A 19,291-nucleotide genomic window follows, 5' to 3' on the forward strand; every position below is an offset into this window, starting at 1 on the left:
AGGCGTGTTGCCTCTCCGGTACTGGGGTTAGGGATGTCTCAGATCGGATCCACAGTATACTAAAGGAAGAGGGTGAACAGCTGGAAGTCCTGGTACATATTGGTACCCACAACATATAGCAGGTAAAGAGCAGGAGCTCCAGACTGGTAATCTTCGGATTGCTGCCTGTGCCATGCACCAGTGAGGGTAAGACTAAAATAACTTTGCAGATGAGTGTGTGGCTGAGGAATTAGTGCAGGGGACAGGGTTTCTGATTTATGGATTATTGTGATCTCTTCTGAGGAAGGTATGGCCTGCACAAAGAGGATAGTTTACACCCGAACCCAAGGGGGACCAATATCCTTGCAGGCAAGCACATTTGCTAGAGTTGCTGGGGAGGGTTTAAACTAAATTGGCAGGGGTGTGGGAGCCAGAATGATAGGGCTGGGGATGGGGCAGTCATCCCCAGTAGATGCAGTGTGTAGTGAGATGTTCTTGTTACTGTCTGTGTGATTTGCTTTTCACGCATGGGGGTGGGGTCATATTTTTGTTTGAACGGGTTCCATTTTTTAAATTTTGTGGCTGTCTGTGAATAAGAGGAATCTCAGGGTTGAATACTGCATACATAGAACATAGAATAGTACAGCACAGTACAGGCCCTTTGGCCCACAATGTTGTGCCGACCCTCAGACCCTGCCTCCCAAATAACCCCCCACCTTAAATTCCTCCATATGCCTGTCTAGTAATCTTTTAAACTTCACCAGTGCATCTGCCTCCACCACTGACTCAGGCAGTGCATTCCACGCACCAACCACTCTCTGAGTAAAAAACCTTCCTCTGATATCCCCCTTGAACTTCCCACCCCTTACCTTAAAGCCATGTCCTCTTGTATTGAGCAGTGGTGCCCTGGGGAAGAGGCGTTGGCTATCCACTCTATCTATTCCTCTTATTATCTTGTACACCTCTATCATGTCTCCTCTCATCCTCCTTCTCTCCAAAGAGTACAGCCCTAGCTCCCTGAATCTCTGATCATAATGCATACTCTCTAAACCAGGCAGCATCCTGGTAAATCTCCTCTGTACCCTTTCCAATGCTTCCACATCCTTCCTATAGTGAGGCGACCAGAACTGGACACAGTACTCCAAGTGTGGCCTAACCAGAGTTTTATAGAGCTGCATCATTACATCGCGACTCTTAAACTCTGTCCCTCGACTTCTCTAAGCTAACACCCCATAAGCTTTCTTAACTACCCTATCCACCTGTGAGGCAACTTTCAGGGATCTGTGGACATGGACCTCCAGATCCCTCTGCTCCTCCACACTACCAAGTATCCTGCCATTTACTTTGTACTCTGCCTTGGAGTTTGTCCTTCCAAAGTGTACCACTTCACACTTCTCTGGGTTGAACTCCATCTGCCACTTCTCAGCCCACTTCTGCATCCTATCAATGTTTCTCTGCAATCTTCGACAATTCTCTACACTATCTACAACACCACCAACTTTTGTGTTGTCTGCAAACTTGCCAACCCACCCTTCTACCCCCATATCCAGGTCATTAATAAAAATCACGAAAAGTAGAGATCCCAGAACAGAACCTTGTGGGACACCACTAGTCACAATCCTCCAATCTGAATGTACTCCCTCCACCACCACCCTCTGCCTTCTGCAGGCAAGCCAATTCTGAATCCACCTGGCCAAACTTCCCTGGATCCCATGCCTTCTGACTTTCTGAATAAGCCTACTATGTGGAACCTTGTCAAATGCCTTACTAAAATCCATATAGATCACATCCACTGCACTACCCTCATCTATATGCCTGGTCACCTCCTCAAAGAACTCTATCAGGCTTGTTAGACACAATCTGCCTTTCACAAAGCCATGCTGACTGTCCCTAATCAGACCATGACTCCCTAAATGCCCATAGATCCTATCCCTAAGAATCTTTTCCAAAAGCTTTCCCAACACAGATGTAAGGCTCACTGGTCTATAATTACCCGGACTATTCCTACTACCTTTTTTGAACAAAGGGACAACATTTGCCTCCCTCCAATCCTCCGGTACCATTCCCGTGGTCAACGAGGACATAAAGATCCTAGCCAGGGGCTCAGCACTCTCTTCCCTCGCCCCATGGAGCAGCCTGGGGAATATTCCGTCAGGCCCCCGGGACTTATCTGTCCTAATGTATTTTAACAACTCCAACACCTCCTCTCCCTTAATATCATCATGCTCTAGAACATCAACCTCACTCGTATTGTCCTCACCATCATGAAGTTCCCTCTCATTGGTGAATACCGAAGAGAAGTATTCATTGAGGACCTCGCTCACTTCCACAGCCTCCAGGCACATCTTCCCACCTTTATCGCTAATCAGTCCTACCTTCACTCCTGTCATCCTTTTTTTCTTCATACTTTGATAATAAATGTACTTTGAATTCATTCAATCCTTTGATTGTGAGCAATGGCAGGCAGATGATAGGGCAAAATTGCAATCAGTGGGATGATCTGATGTGTAGCATAGGGGTAAAATCCAAAAGGGTGATGAATACAGGATTGAAGTTGTTATATTTGAATACACTGTATACAGAAGGTTGATGATCTTGTAGTACAGGTAGAGATTGGCAGGTATGACGTTGTGGACATCACTAAGTCATGGCTGAAAGAAGATCATAGCTGGGATCTTAACATCCAAGAACACACCTTGTATAGAAAGGATAAGCAGGTAGGCAGAGGGGGTGGGGTAGCTCTGTTGGTAAAAAATGAAATCAAATACTTGGAAAGAGGTGACAGGATCAAAGATGTAAAATCCTTGTGGGTAGAGTGAAGAAACTGCAGGGGTAAAATGGCCCTGACGGAGTTACAGTATATACAGGTGTCCGAACAGTAGTAAGGATCTGGGATACCAAGTACAGTGGGAGATAAACAATGCATTTAGAAAGGGCAATGTTACAATAGTGATGGGGGATTTCAATATGCAGGTAGATTGGGAAAATCTAGTTGATGCTAGATCCCAAGAGAGGGTATTTGTAGAATGCCTATGGCCTAAGGCTTGCTGCAGAGCGTCAGTGGTGGTGTAGGGGTATCCGCACTTTATACACAAGTTGGTGTTGGAAAACTCACCCAATGTTTGACTCGTTTATAGAAACAGGTGCAATGTGCTCTGAACAAAAACATCCACATCCTAAACCGAACGTCCTCCATCATTTTTTATTGCAATACAAAAACTTCTTCATTGCAATTCCTTTCATACAGAAATATATTAACAATATATCCCAGTGGGGACCAAAAGATTTAAGTCTGTCACATTGTGCTATAACAAGCGATTAAGAAAAATTCATAGAAAAATAATATCGAGGGCATACAGCATAAACCATTCAATATTACACATTTAAAAATACAAGTTTAAGGATGCATCAGTTCCGATGGCATTAGTAGGTACTGTTGCCCTAAAAAGAGCAGGGTACATTTTAATGCCCTTTAACTTTTCTTTTAAATAGTTTCTACCAATATTATTTGTGATTAACATCGAGAATGTTTTTCTTTCCCCCGGTAGTAATTTGGGTTTTGACATTACATGGCACACTGTTATTGGGCAGAGATGGTACCAAAGGACATTTGGAATAAAGAGTCTCTGACACTGGGGTAAAAGGGCTGCTAATCTGTACTGGACTAACAAGGAGAAGGGGCTATGATGTGGGTAAATGATGGCATGAGGGTGCTTATGAACATTAACACATTTTTTGACACTTCTGCCCCCCCTCTCTCTCTCGCTCTCTTTCTCCGTCTCTCTCTCTGCCTGCTAAGATATTCTAAGGTTTCTGATTCCTGCATGTGTTGAAGACAATGAGAAAGCCACCTGACTACAGGGCGTGTAACAGTCCATCTCACCTGTGTGCTCCTGCAGGTATGGACTCAGAGTGAGGAACAATGGACTTCCCCAGCTGAGGTTGTAGAAGTCGATTGTGGCAATATTTCTTACGGTCATTAGGAGCAGGAGTAGGCCATTCGGCCCCTCCTGCCTGTCCAGCCATTCATTATGATCATTGCTGATCTACTCCAGGCCTCAACTCCTCTTCTGTGCCAAATCCGCAGAGTCCACATTTCATGGATTTTTCAAAGGATGAACCTACACTTCCCCCCCCCCCCACCCCCAATGATCTGGCCTCCAGCTCCAGAATCCCCGGAGTAGAGAATACCAGAGACTCAACACTGCACGAATAGATTCCTACGCTCCCAAGTCCGACCAGAGAGCGTTCTAGAGAAGTGGAGGAGATAATTAAGCAAGTGAATGGTCGGCTCAGTGACATGGGCAACCAACGTTGTTCTGCGTCACAGCCTTAGCAACCCATTCATAACAGACTTGCTAAATGCTGATAATTTAGTTCAGTAATAGCTTGTGGGACAAGGGTTGAAGCTGTTTTGGAGCCAGAGAGAGGGGACTTAGCCAAGGTATGACCCTTCCAATCATCATCTCATGGACACTCTCTTTATCACACCTGCCCCATCCACCCCGCTTTCCCCATGAAGCATGTGCGAATGCAAAGCTTTAACAGTCACTGGGCCCGTAATGTGGAATCTGGGTCTCCGGCTAGGCTCGGCAGCTTTGGGAGAGTGAGAGAGAAAGGCAGTATGGCCACAGTGAATAAAGGTGGCAACCACTGACTATCAGAGTAACACCTAGTGCCATGCTTTCACCACTAAAGGATGGTGTCAGGATGATTCTAGTAATTAATGGCTTTCAGCTAGCTATAGAAGTGCAATTTCCTTGTTTATAAACAAACATTGACACAAACGATGCATAATTTAACATGTAAGGACAGACACAAACAAACTCATCACATCAGCCTCACAGTATGAAGTCTGGCCTCTCTGAGTGCATTAATTGTGCTTCGTTCAGTCTGAAGGGAGTTCCCATTCAGACTGTCGCCTGCAGCTTTCTCCTCCCTCCGTCCTGACTGGCCATTCCCCGCCCGGCAAACCCAGAATCAGGGAAGGGCGAGAGTCCCCATCGACTCCTGCGAACAGGACGCTGGGTCGGATATGGCTTTGACCCCCTCTCCAGACATTGCTAGCCTCTTGGGTGCGAATGGGTCAGCACCCCCAAGGTAAGAGTATTAACAATCAGTTCGAGTAAAATCAATGCGTCGTTACCACCCTCCCTGAGAACTGATGAGGGGCCCTAGTTTGGTGATCCAGCCCCACACTAACCCTCAGTCTACAACTGATGTACTTAAATACTTAGTCAGTGTTTTCTATAAAAAACAAACATTCAAAGGCTAAGGGGGAAAAATAGATACTTTCAAATAAATTAATACTGAAGGAAAACCTTTCTATTATTGCCACCCTTTGCAGGGAAGGAGGGAGCCACACCGACTCTGGGTGAACGTAGGTCTTGGAGGATCTATCTTAAGACCTCTTGCCCCAATGCTGCATCTAGTCAAACAGGGTTTTTCCCCACCTCCAATATTCTGCTAGCTACTAAGCATTTGTGCAAGTGCCTTACAAACCGGTCCTCTGGAGATGTTAAGCCCAGGATGGCTGGACACCCTGAGAGCGGGTAGTGCTCAGTGTTCGAGAGGCCCCACTCTTCCCATTCGGAGCAGTTCACCTGTGACCGGGATCGGGGAGTGAAAGGTCGGAAAGGTTGGTAGCACCATCAGAAATTGTCTCACAGCAGGGGAGGGGGCGGGGTGGGGTGCTCTTGCCCCTCCTGCTCACAGTGTCCGCGTGTTCTTCCTGTTCTCCTTGCGCTGTTGCAGGCGGCTGGCGTTCCGCGCACCCTCGCAGTCCTCAGACCTGCTGCGTGCCGTCATGGCCAGAGGGCTGCGGCTGACCACCAGATCCAGGCGGCCACCAGACTCTGAGATGAGCGGCGCCATCACACAACTGTCGAAGTCTCCGGTCTGGATCTGGTTCACCTGCCGGCAGAGAGAGAGAGAGAACCTATTGGCGTCGGTTTACTATTGTCACGTCTACCAAGATCATGTGAAAAGTTTGTCTTGCGTACCATTCATAAAGATCAAATCATTGCACAGTGCATTGAGGTAGAGCAGGGTCAAACAAGCAGAAGCGGTGGATACAGGTTTGATTTCAATATTTAATTGAAATTTGGATAAGTACGTGGATGGGAGGGGTACGGAGGTCTTTGGTCCAGGTGCAGGTTGGTGGAACAAGGCGGAAGAGTTCAGCATGGACTAGATGGGCTGAAGGGCCTGTTTCTGTGCTGTAGTGCTCTATGACTCTATAATAACAAAGCAGAATAAAGTGTAAGTGCTACAGAGAAAGAGCAGTGTATGTACACATTGAAGTGCAAGATCACAATGAGGTAAATTGTGAGGCCAAGAGTTCATCTTACTGAACCAGCAATCCATTCAAGAGTCTGATAACAGCAGGACAGCAGCTGCCCTTGAGCTTAGCATTTCGTGTATCTTTTACATGAGGGGAGAAAGGAGGAGAGAGAATGCCCAGCAAGGGTGACATCACCTGGCTCACATCCCATCCCCGTTCCAGCCTCCCCAAAGCTGGAGGCTGGATTCCACCAGGGCAGGCTGATCAAAGGTTAATTAGTAATTGATAAATTGGTTCATTATTGTCACATATACCACAATCCACTGAAAAACTTTATCATCCTGCAGATCCTATCATCACATCAGTACATCAAGGGATGAGATCAAGGGCTCCTTGCACAGCCCAAACAAAAGCGTTAAATTATGAGGCTCAGTTGAATAGACCGGGCTCAAGTAGCAACAAATTACTCGACATATGACTGTCAAAATAAACCTGATCCTGATTTTGAAGTAGATAGAGTGATGATCAAACTGAAGGGCTTAGGATAATTAAAGGGTCTGAAATGTTGGAGAAAATAAAAGCAAAAAATGTGCTGGAGGAACTCAGCAGGTCAGCCAGCATCTGTGGAGGGAAATGGACATCAACGTTTCAGACCGAGACCCTTCCACTGTAGTGAAAGAGCAGAAGGGAGAGGGCCAGTGTAAAGAGGTGAGGGGAAAGGGTGGGGAAAGGGTGTCTTTGGCTGGGTCAGAGGAATGGGGCTTGTTTTGTTGTTGTGGCTTTGGCGCTGTTCTGTCTTGTTCTGCTGAGCAGTGCAGGCCCCAGCACAGCCTAGGTTGTCAGCACAAATGACAGTAGTTGCAATAAATGAATCTGAATCTGTAAGAGAGCTGGCAAGTGATAGGCTGATCCAGGTGAGGAGCGGTGATTGGCAGACGAGGGTGAAGATAGCAACAGAGGCTGCGTGATGACAGGTGGACGTGACAAAGAGCTGCTGGTGACGGAATCTGAAAAGGAAGGATGGAGCATGAAACCAGTAAGGGAGGTTGCATACTTGCAAACTGACCCCAGCACATCCATAGGTTGGTTGTTAACACAAACGATGCATTTCACAGTATGGTTTGATGTTCACATGATAAACAAGCTGAGAAATAGTTACCTTAAATCTCAGTTAACAGCACCAGCAACACTTGCAGTTTCTACCACCAAGAAAGACAAGGGCGGAAGGTACATGTGTACAGCACTACCTGCAGATCCACTCTGAGTCAAACACCATCCTCACTTGCTAGCTCTTCATTGACTAACTCCTGGAACTCCCTCCCCACAAGCACTGTGGGAGCATCTTCACGGGCAAGAGAACCGTGGTACAAGACGGCAAATCACCACCACCCTCACTGGAGCGACTATGGGTGGGCACTAAATATCAGTCTCCCACAGGTCCCTTAAGGCAAAGGTGCTTCTATCTTACCTGTAGTATCCGGTCGTAGGGTTGGAGCCCACTGCCATCAGCGGGACCATTTGGCCGTATCAAGTTGACATAAACCCCTTTCTCTAGAAGGCCGTCGGAAATACTGAAACCAAACTCTTCATTCTCGGGCTGTTTATGGATTGTAATCTGAGAAGAGAGAGTTGCCTCTTAAAGATTTCTTTCAAAGTAAGCCAAATTTATTGAACCCCTCATAATAGTGAATGGCCTATAACAGAGATTAACTATTTCTTTACATTAAACAGTGCAGGAGATGGGCAGCTCAGGGAAACGGTTGGCAGGTCAGCTGTCTCACAGAGTCATGGGTTCAATCCTGACCTTGGGTGCTCCTTGCGATGATGTGGTTTCCTCTGGATTCCTCCCTCATGCCACGGACTTGTGCTTTGGTAGGCTAATTGTCAGCAGAAAATCAATTGAAGTAACTTGAGGTAATTTCTTCCATTCCCTTCTCTCTTTAGATCCCCTCTATCCATCTATTTTCTTCTTGTCACCTGCCTATCACCTCCTTCTGGTGCCCCCCTTCCCTTTCACCCATCATCCACTCTCCTCTCCTAAGAGATTCCTTCTTCTACAGCTCTTTACCTTTTTTAGCTATCACCTCCCAGCTTCTCACTTTTATCTCCCCAACCCCAACCCACCGACTTGCCCCCATCGCCTGGTTTCACTTATTGCCTGCCATCTTGTACTCCTTCCTCTCCTCTGCATCTTCTTATTCTCGCTTCTTCCCCCTTCCTTTCCAGTCTTGATGAAGGATCTCGGCCCAAAACTTTGACTGTATATTTTTCTCCATGGGCGCCTCCTGACCTGTTGAGCTCCTCCAGTATTCTGTGTGCTTTACTCTGGGTTTCCAGCATCTGCAGAATCTCTTGTGCTTGCTTATGCTGTGCAATTAGGGATTGGCATTTCCATCAGTAAGTAATGGTTTGTGTTTCTCTCCCTTCACAGCTCATCGATGCAATGAAGTAACTTGTTGGTATAATTCTGTTTGACACTAAATTCTTTATATTAAAATTGTAAGGTTGTCCTTAAATGTTCACAATGGTAGGATTTAGGCCTGATCATGTTAAATGGTAGAGTTTACAAGAGTTTACACTGTCCTCTGCTGCCACTTGGTGCTGGAGGCTGGAACTGCAGGGTGACTCCTCTGTAATTACACATTTTCTCCCCCGTGTTTCGGTAGCACTGCCACATGCGTCATTCATTTCTCCTGATCTCAGACCCTCCCTACGCAGGAAACAACCTATCTCTATCTCTCTTCTCAGATTCTCACACGAATACAGTACCCTCCAACAAGGGTAAAGCCCTTTCAGTTGCCACCTGTCCCCGCAGGGCCCATCATCACAGACATGCAGCGTGTGCCCAGTCTGAAGGGGAACTCGTCAGCCTGCAGCCAAGCCTTCCGGGTGTTTTATTTGTTTGACAACACCTTACAAACCCATGACCTTCATCATCAAGAAGAACATCTAAAGCGAATGCTACCCCCCGCAACTTCTGAAAGTCACAGACCTTGATGGATTTGAAATGGATCCCCCTTCCTTACTGTCGCTGGATTAAAGCCTGGAACTAACAATACCATTGCACTGTGTGAACAAGTGTGGGTGTGAGTGAGTGTGCTTCCTTAGAAGTGTGCAGAGATTCGGAATATCACCTAAAACTTTGACAAACTTCTTTGTCAACACCCAGGAATGGAAAAGTCTACAGAAAGTGATAGATACAGCCCAGTCCATCACAGGTACACTTACAAGGAGCGCTGCCATCATCAACGTCCCCCCACCATCCACTATTCATGCTCCCTTCTCACTGCTGCCACTGGGTAGGAGGTACAAGGACCTTAGGTCCCACCCCACCAGGTTCAGGAACAGGTATTATCCTATAACCAGTACCAGTGTGGATAACTTCAGTCACCTCAACTCTGATCTGATTTCACAACCTCGACTCACTTTCAAGGACTCATGTTTTCATCGGGTCTGCTCCACCATGTCTGATTTAATGCCCCTTTCAACCCCATTCTCCTGCCTTCTCCCTGTAACCTTCGACATTATTTATTTATTTTGTTACTTGCACAATTTGTCTTCTTTTTCACATTGGTTGTTTGTCAGTCTTTATTTATATATGGTTTTTCATAGATTCTTTTTTTTATTTTCCTGTAAATGCCTGAAATAGCATGAATCTCAATATATGATAACATATACATACTTCGATAATAAATTTACTCTGAGTGTCTGCCCAAGCAGCAGTGTGTATGCCTGCGTGTATTCCTATGCGGGTGCCATTGAGAGTGTTTGTGTTGCGTATATGTGTGCATGTGAGTGTGCGTTTATGTGTGTATGTGTGTGCACATGTATCCCTCTGTGTGTGTATGCACATGCACCGTGCTTGGTCTCAAATAGGGATGGCCAATAGGCTTCATTGCAATACCAATATTTAGATTAGATTAGATTAGATTTGATTTGATTATGAGGACACTCAATTTCTAAGTGTAAATGAAGCAGGCCCACACACACGTTACCCACTGCTCTGGAACAGATGAGCTGCAGTCAGATCCTGCCTTTGCCCAGCTTCACTGCAGGCTGAATATTGAAAGGCCTGGACAGGGAGGATCTGGACAGGATTCTTCCCATAGAGGGGACCAGATGGTACAACCTCAGACTAGGACATCCTTTAGAACAGAGATGAGAAGCAATTTCTTCGGCTAGAGGATGATGAATCTGTGGAGTTCATTGCCAGAAGTGGCTGCTAAAGTCATTGGGTATATTTAAAGCGGAGGTTGGTAGGTTCTTGATTAGAAAGGGTGTCAAAAGGGAGAACGCAGGAGAATGGTGTTGAAAGGGACATGGTGGAGCAATCCTGGGGGCAAATGGTCTAATTCTACTCCTATATCTTAAGGTCAATAACAATCCCGCCATGTGCCCAGAGCCTTCTCAGGAATCCTGCTGAGGGTGGTATTCAGGGTGGCTCAGTGCAGCCAGTTGAACTTGGAGCAACAACTTCAGATTGGAGGAGCAACACATCATATTCCGCCTGGGTAGCCTCTATCCCGATGACATGAACATTGATTTCTCTAACTTGCAATAACTTGAACCCCTATCCCTCTCCATTTTCCTATTTGTCATTCCGGAATCCCTGTGGTGCTCCTCCTTGCTCCCTTACTCCTCATCTATCAGATTCCTACTTCTTCAGCCCTTCAGCTTTTCTACCTATCACCTCCCATCTTCTCAATTCAACCCCCTCCCTCAACACACCAACCCTCCCCCGACCTGGTTTCACTTATCACCGACCATCCCGTGTCCCCATCTTCTTGTTCTGGCTTCTTCCCCGCTCCTTTCCAATCCCGGTGAAGGGTCTCGGCCCAAAACTTGATGACTGTTATTCCTCTCCATAGATGCTGCTTGACCTGCTGAGTTCCTCCAGCATTCTGTGTGCATTATTGTGGAGTTCCAACATCGACAGAATCTTGTGGTTTATGTTGTGGAATTATAAATTGGCACTTCGACCAGCAGGTAATGGTTTGTGTTTCTCTCCCTTCACTGCTTGTGATTCGGATTCACTCTCTACCTGCTCAGTTACCCTGGTGAATTCACAAGTCTTTCAGCAACAACCCACACTTACTCTGCCTCTTTAGCCTAATTCCCACTTTGTCTCCCACAGCACCATTGGGAGGAGGTTCCAGGGACTGTCTGATGCCAACTACGGACACTCACCTTGTGCAGCTCCACAGGACTGGGTAATGTTATTTCTTTAATCTCCTCCTTGATCTTCTTCCATTCCAACACTTTGTCCTTTGCCAGTGCGGATGCTGCAGGGCATTCTGTCTGGCCCTCTGCAGACGCCTGGTCCTGCAGCTTCCCCAGGCCTGAGTAGTCTGCCAGTTGTGACAGCTGCCCGTCAATTCCCAAAGTCAGCTCAGTTCCAGACATTATGGAAGCCTGCAAGGAGAAGGAGAGTTGTAGGTGGTTTGACAACAGGGTAAACAAAGCCCAGCACATGCAGGTCCCTGAGCCTCTCAAACCCACTCAAACAGATCACGGCTGGTCTGGAAACTCACTCCGTTTATCTCGATTTCATGTCTGCCACTAGCCATATCTGTCTAGAACATAGAACATTGAACACTACTTTTCTCCCTGATGTTGTGCTGATTTTGTAACCTACTAAGGTCAATCAAATCCTTCTTTCCTACATCACTGTCCATTTTTCTATCATGCATGTGTCAGTCTAAGAGGTTCTTCAATGCTCCTAACGTATCTCCCTCTACCACCAGCCATGGCAGTGCATTCCACACACTCATCACTCTCTGTATATAAAAAAAACTCACTTCTAATATAACCTCCTATGTTTTCCTCCAATCACCTTAAAATTATGCCCCCTGTTTTAGCCATTTCTGCCCTAGGAAAAGGTCTCTGGCTATCCACTCAAGCTATGCCTCTTATCATCTTGTACACCTCTATCAAGTCGCCTCTCATCCTCCTTCAGTCCAAAGAGGAAACTCTACAATCTAATGGTCTAGTTCATTCTCTCCCCGAGTTCTCAGTTTACATTCCCCTTTGCATGAAAGTCCTTTTGTTACCTGAGTAGACTAGTTTCAGCTAAGTTCACCCTTTAGATCTGCACACATCTATCAGAAGAACTTGTTTTTCTCCATCTATCACAAAGTGATAGAGCATGCTACTGCCATCAGGTTGGTTTCATTTTGAGATACTGGCCCTTTCAGCCCAATGAGCCTGTGGTAGCCAGTGTGACCAATTAACCTACTGACCTGGACATCTTTTGGAATGTGGGAGGAAACCGAACACCCAGAGGAAACCCAGAAGGTCACAGGGAGAACGAACAAATTCCTAGAGACGGGAAATGAGCCAGGGTCCCTGGTGCTGTAATAGTATTACACAAACCATTACCCGACTGTGTTGTCAGCTTATGGACCAATCAGAAAGACTCTTCATCAACTTGCACAGCTGTTCTTAAGCAATTTTTGTTTATTGTGTTGTATGTTATGCAATATTTATATTAATTGTGTCATATGTTATGCAATATTTATGTTAATTATGCCATATGTTAAGCAATATTTATGTTAATTGTGTTGTATGTTATGCAATATTTATTTTGTGTTGTATATTGTGCAATATTTATGTTAATTTATGTTTATATTAATTTATGTTCTTCAGGTTTATTGCAAAATAGGGTAAATATAGACTACACACATCAAAGTTGCTGGTGAACGCAGCAGGCCAGGCAGCATCTGTAGGAAGAGGTGCAGTCGACGTTTCAGGCCGAGACCCTTCATCAGGACTAACTGAAGGAAGAGTGAGTAAGGGAATGCTGCCTGGCCTGCTGCATTCACCAGCAACTTTGATGTGTGTTGCTTGAATTTCCAGCATCTGCAGAATTCTTGTTGTTTGCATAAATATAGACAGTCTTTTTCCCAGGGTTGATGAATCTGGAACTAGAGGGTATAGGTTTGAGTTGAGAAGCAAATAATTTAATAGGATTCTGAGGTTCAGACTTTTCACCCAGAGGTTGGTACATTTATGTAATGAGCTGCCTGAGGCAAAAGGTGATTTTCATAGCGTTTATATCCTGAACTATAACCAGGAATGTGGGGTAGTCAGAGTCAGGCTGGAGTCCATGCCTCTCTCCCACCTTGCTTTGCTGTTGTTGTTTTGTTGCCGTTGTTCTGTTTTGTTGTGTTCTGTGTTGTTCTGCCAAGCATTGTGGGTATGCTATGTTGGCTCTGGAATGTTGGCAACACTTGCAGGCTGCCGCCAACACATCCTCATGTTGTGTTGGTTGTTATCGCAAACAACGCAGTTCACTGTTCGTTTCAATGTACATGTGATAAAGAAATGAATCTGTGTCCAAATCTGAGCTTGAGCTGTCCTACCAAGCTCTAATCCTCTTAACAACTTAGCTCATGACTTTATCTGCATCAATAAGTTATTGGAGAAGATAATTCCAGACCTTCTACACTTTCTTTGGCATAAAACCAAATGGGTAGTTGAGGCTTGACATGTTCCCAGTCTATATCTATGAGCGGTGATTGATAAGTTTGTGGCCTAGGGTAGAAGGAGTCAATTTTAGAAAACCTAGCACATTTATTTTTCAACATAGTCCCCTCCTGCAGAGGAGGAGGAGAAGATAGCAGCACGACGCAGCGCGCACGGCCACTCCAAAATGATGTCGTATCTGTAAGTAGGTACCATGCACAATCCTGATTTGATGGAGACAGATGTGAGATGCGTGGAGGAACACCTGCAGTAACTTCTCAAATGCCTGCTTCACTGCCACTGCTACTGTGCGATCGAGAATCTCCAGAGGGGAAGGCCCCAGATCCTCAGCTTTGCCTATTGCCTGTTGCCAGGGTTGGGGTCGAAGCGCTCGGCAGAGATGGTGCTCGGTGCTCAGTGTCGGAGAGCTGGTCGGAGGCTCGAAGTTTTCGGACGGACTCAAGAGTCGGCTGTGGTCGGGTGCTTCCAGGGTGCTTCCAGGGTGCTGCATCAGCAAGTTTGCAGCGCTGAAGGTTCATGGCAGGAAGAGAATTTCTCTTCCTTCTACCGACTGCGTGAGATGATTGGACTTTCGAGAGACTTTGAGACTTTTTCTTACCATGCCCATGGTCTGTTCTTTATCAAATTACGGTATTGCTTTGCACTGTTGCAACTATATGTTATAATTATGTGGTTTTTGTCAGTTTTTTTAGTCTTGGTTTGTCTTGTGTTTCTGTGATATCATTCTGGAGGAACATTGTATCATTTCTTAATGCATGCATTACTAAATGACAATAAAAGAGGACTGCGTGGTCCACAGCAGGGGTGATTGGTAAGTTCGTGGCCTAATATAGATGGAGATATTAACTTCAAACTTTCTGCATAAGCACTCAAAGAGATGAACTGCACGTGCACGTAACAAGAGCTGTATAACTCATCTGCTTCTACCTTGGGCCATAAACTTATCAATCACCCCTGCTGTGGACCACCTGGAGGTCCAAGACGCCAACTTCTACAAAGAGGGGATCCGTATGCTCCACGACTGCTGGACTAAGTGTGTAAATGCAGGAAAAATAAATGTGCTAGGCTTTCTAAAATTGACTCCTTCCATCTTAGGCCACGCACTTATCAATTACCCTTCGTATGGTTCTATGTCTCTAATAACACTTCCTTATTTCACTTCCAAGCAACTTGGGGCAAATTTTCTTTCACTTGGACAGAACTCCAGGCAAGCAGCCCGACAGGAACATGAGTGGGCAGAAAGGCAGTACAGAGTATTCAGTTCCAGTACCGAGATGTTGTAGAAGGCACTGACGAGACAATATTTGGAGTACTGTGCTCTGTTTTGTTCAGGTTGCTATAGGAAAGTTGGAAAGAGTTCAGTAAAGACTTATAAGGATATTGCCAGGCCTCAGAGGACTGGGCTCTAGGGAAAGGATGAGCTGCCGAGGACTTTATTCCTTGGAGCATAGGGGAGATCATGTAGAGCAGCATAAAATCATAATATTATGATATTATGGACGCACTCGGTCTCTTTCGCAGGGTTTGGGAATCAAGAGGGTAGAGGTTTAAGGTGAGGGGCGCCGAGTTAACAGGAATCCGAGGGATAAAATTTTCACTCAGAGGATGGTAGGTTTATGGATCATGTTGGTAGATAAAGTGATTGAGGGAGGTACAATAACAACATGTAAAAGACATTTGGACAGGTGCTGGGATAAACATAGGTAAGATGACTAGCTTGGTCATGGCATGGTTAAGTTGGACTGAAGGGCTTGTTTCCATGCTCAATGAATAAGACTTTTTTTAAACTGATAGATATACATAAAAAAATAAAGGCAAGGGACGTTTGGAAGGTTTGTAATATCTACTGTTTACAATTTGGAGGATATTCAGGGTCACACTCAGTGCATCAACTAGTGAGCAATGCTAATGTACCAGCAAGCCAATGCTTTGTGAATAAAAGCACAACAGGGTCAACACTGCATCAGTCATTGACGTCACCATAGCTGGCTGCAACACATTACCGTGAGACTGGTGGCTGGATGGACTATATGCTATAAAGTTGAAATCAGTGTCGATAGACACGACTAGATGTCAGGGGTAGATAGAGGAGGATGAGGCATTAGCACACAGCTGGGGATGGAGGAGGAAGGACTTCAGATTTTCTGAACCCGACACGAATGCTTTGTGAGATATTGGGGTCAGGTCTGAGACAGAAAGGACCTGTTCAGGAATGACAGTTGCATCTTAATAGAACTGGAATCACAGACCCACTGGCTGGTGGGATTAGTGTGGGCAGAGAGGTGTTTGAATTGATTAGGCAACAGGATGGGAGCTGGCAAGAAGCAACATAAATGAGGAATCAGGAGCACAGAGGACTGGGGATATGGTTATCAAGGAAGCAAGAAATAATATTCGGGGTAGGGGTAGATTACAAGGAAGTCAGCAGTAGGTATAGAATGAATGTGTATGGTAAATAAGGCTGCTGTTTCAGACAGAGATGGTGTAATTTCTGTTTAGAAACAACAGCAGATCATAAACTGAATCCCAAGTCTTCCTTGTTGGGATCTGAGTCTCTGGATTGTCCATTCAAGCCTTTGTTTTAACAGTGTCATTATTTTACTTTTCCAGCACCAGTTAAAATTGAATGGATCAGTGATCAGGATCGTAAACATAGGAGCAGAATTAGGCCAATTGGCCCATCAAGTCTGTTCCGCCATTCCATCATGGCTGATTTATTATCCCTCTCAACCCCATTCTCCTGCTTTCTCTGCAAAATCTTTGACACCCTTACTAAACAAGAACCTATTAAACTCTGCTATAAATATACCCAGTTACTTGGCCTCCACATCTGTCTGTGGCAACAAGTTCCACAGACTAAGGAAATGAGAGTAAAACTGGGTTTTATGAAGGAGGACTAACTTCAGTGGGTGATCTGGCTTGGGTTAACTAGAACCAGAGACTGCTAGACAAATCTACACCAAAACAAAGAATGGCCCTTAACTTCTTAATGGGCTGGGAACAGTTCAGATTCATTCTCACCTGAGGGGATGAAGGTATGACAAGCAATGCCCTAATTCCTTGGGCGATGAAAGAGAAACTGAGCCAGAGAAATGAGTTTACATCCCATTTCAGGCTGAGAGTAGAAAGCAACTTGGTTGCATATGGAAACTTAGAGATGTGGTGAGAAAGGAAATCAAAATCAAAGTAAATTTATTATTGAAGTATGTATATGTCACCTTGAGATCCAGTTCCTCGAAGGCACTTACAGAAAAATAAATATATTTGAATTTATGAAGACCATTCATAAAAAAGACTGACAAACAACCACTGTACAAGTAATGAAGAAAAATAAATAATACTGAGAACATGAATTGCAGAGTCCTTGAAAGTGAGTCTGTAGGTTGTGAGATGATTTACCACAGTACATAATTATCTATTTAAATGTTTATTTTGGCTTTTATATCATCTCAACTACAAATAATTGTAGTTTTATTCATATAAAAAAATGGAAAAGGTTATATGTGTGAAAAAAGTACATGATAATTGTGAACTCCTTATCCAAATAAAAATAAAATTTAAAAAAAAAGAGAATGGGAAAGGGAGAAGAATAAACTGAGAGCTAATATGAAAAATATGGGGGTAGGAGGTGAGGGGAAGTGGTAGGAAAAGGGTGAGGGTATTGAGGACTCTAAAGTAATTTATGCAAGGAGGCGTAACACATGGCTTAAAATTTCAGTGAGGACCTCAGATCAGCCAATGTTGTTCACGTAGTTTAAGAGGGAGGGTGGGACTTCGGGAGGTTTCAATCAAAATGAAGAATTAGACGTACCAGTGCTGTCTTCCTTGAAGCAGAGAAGGTTAATCTGATAGAGGAGCAAAATTATGATGGGCGAGATGGAATTGTGAGACCTATCCCTTTCACGGAAGGGTCATGGGCTAGAAGGTACAGATTTAAACTAATTAGCAAAAGCCCTAAACACGAGCTGAAGAAAGGCAGCTTTACATGTTTGAGCACATTACAGGGGCATTCAGCCCACCGAGTTTGGACAGGTACATGGATGAGAGGGTATGGAGGGATATGGTCCAGGTGCAGGTCAGTGGGACTAGGCAGAAAAATGGTTCAGCACAGCCAAGAAGGGCCAAAAGGCCTGTTTCTGTGCTGTAATTTTCTATGGTTCTATGGTTCTACTAAGGTCAATATACAGTGGCCAATTAAACTTCTGATCCACACATCTTTGGAAAGAGGGAGGGAGCCAGAGCACCCAGATGAAACACACACAGTCACTGAGAGAAACTCCACATAGACAGTGCCCAAGGTCAGGATTGGACCTAGAGTTGTGAAGCAGTAACTTTACCTGCTGTGTCACTCTGCTCGAACTTGCTGCTTAATTATGTGGTGGATAAAAATCCAATTGTGGAATTCTAGAGAGAATGAGTTAAATATTTGAAACCTATTCATGGGTGGTTTATTTACAATGGTACAGGCTTAAGTCTAATTGAGGAGTTCGGGTAATTTACAAAAACAAGGTTGGAGATCATAGTGTTACAGACCAGAAATAATCTGGGGATTCATTACTTTATCTGTAGAGAACTGTTCATTTTCTATCCTGAGGGAGAATCACTTATCCCATAGCAGGGTCACACTGCATTTAGTAGGAATGAGAGTGTCTCCATTGGTATAGTTACTATTAGGAAGTCCCAAACCGAAAGAGTAATTCAGCTACTTTTCTTTGAAGCAACACACACAAAATGCTGGAGAAACTCAGCAAGTCTATGGAAAAGAGTACAGTCGATGTTTTGGGCCGAGACCCTACGGCAGGACTGGAAAAAAAATGATGAGGAGTAGATTTAAAAGTTGGGGGGGGGGGCGGTGTAGAGAAGCACAAGGCGATAGATAAAACTGGGAGCTGGGGAGTTGATTGGTGAAAGAGATACAGGGCTGGAGAGGGAGGAGTCTGATAGGAGAGGACAGAGGCTATGGAAGAAAGATGGGCGGGCAAGGAGACAAGGTGAGAGAGGGAAAAGGGGAAGGAGAATGAGTGGGTGGGGGCCATTACCAGAAGTTCAAGAAATCGATGCTCACAAAAACAGGTTGGAGGCTACCCAGACTGAATATAAGGTGTTTTTCCTCCAACCTGAGTGTGGCCTCATCACGACAGTAGAGGATATGGATTGACATATCAGAATGGGAATGGGAGTGGAATTAGAATGGGTGGCCACTGGGAGATCCTGCTTTTTCTGACGGGCAGAGCGTAGGTGCTTGGCGAAAAGGTCTCCCAATCTACACTGGGTCTCACCAATATGCAGGAAGCCACACCGGGAGCACTGGACACAATATGTGACCCCAACAGACTCACAGGTGAAGTGTCGCCTCACTTGGAAGGATTGTTTGGGGCCATGAATGGTAGCGAGGGAGGTGGTGTAGAGGCAGGTGTAGCACTTGTTCCACCTGAAAGGATAAATGCCAGAAGGGAAATCAGTGATAAGGGACAAAGGGACATGGGAATCACGTAAGGGGCGATCCCTCCGGAAAGCAGAAAGTGGGGGAGAGGGAAAGATGTG

The 19,291-nt window shown here is 45.1% G+C and overlaps 1 protein-coding gene across 1 annotated transcript in view; it reads right to left on the reverse strand.

The window, feature by feature from the left end:
* Nucleotides 1-4,144: 4,144 nt before the first annotated feature.
* The window catches only part of grip2b (glutamate receptor interacting protein 2b), a 188,816-nt gene continuing 173,669 nt past the window's right edge, over nucleotides 4,145-19,291 (reverse strand). Inside the window, exons 24-26 of the mRNA XM_063068462.1 lie at nucleotides 11,450-11,674; nucleotides 7,731-7,877; nucleotides 4,145-5,892 (exon numbers count right to left, since the gene is read on the reverse strand). Of these exons, the coding sequence (XP_062924532.1) occupies nucleotides 5,689-5,892; nucleotides 7,731-7,877; nucleotides 11,450-11,674 (576 nt within the window). The 3' untranslated portion in view covers nucleotides 4,145-5,688. The remainder of the gene's footprint in view (nucleotides 5,893-7,730; nucleotides 7,878-11,449; nucleotides 11,675-19,291) is intronic.

This window comes from Mobula hypostoma, chromosome 15 (assembly GCF_963921235.1).
Source record: "Mobula hypostoma chromosome 15, sMobHyp1.1, whole genome shotgun sequence".
NCBI classification, from domain to species: Eukaryota; Metazoa; Chordata; class Chondrichthyes; order Myliobatiformes; family Myliobatidae; genus Mobula; species Mobula hypostoma.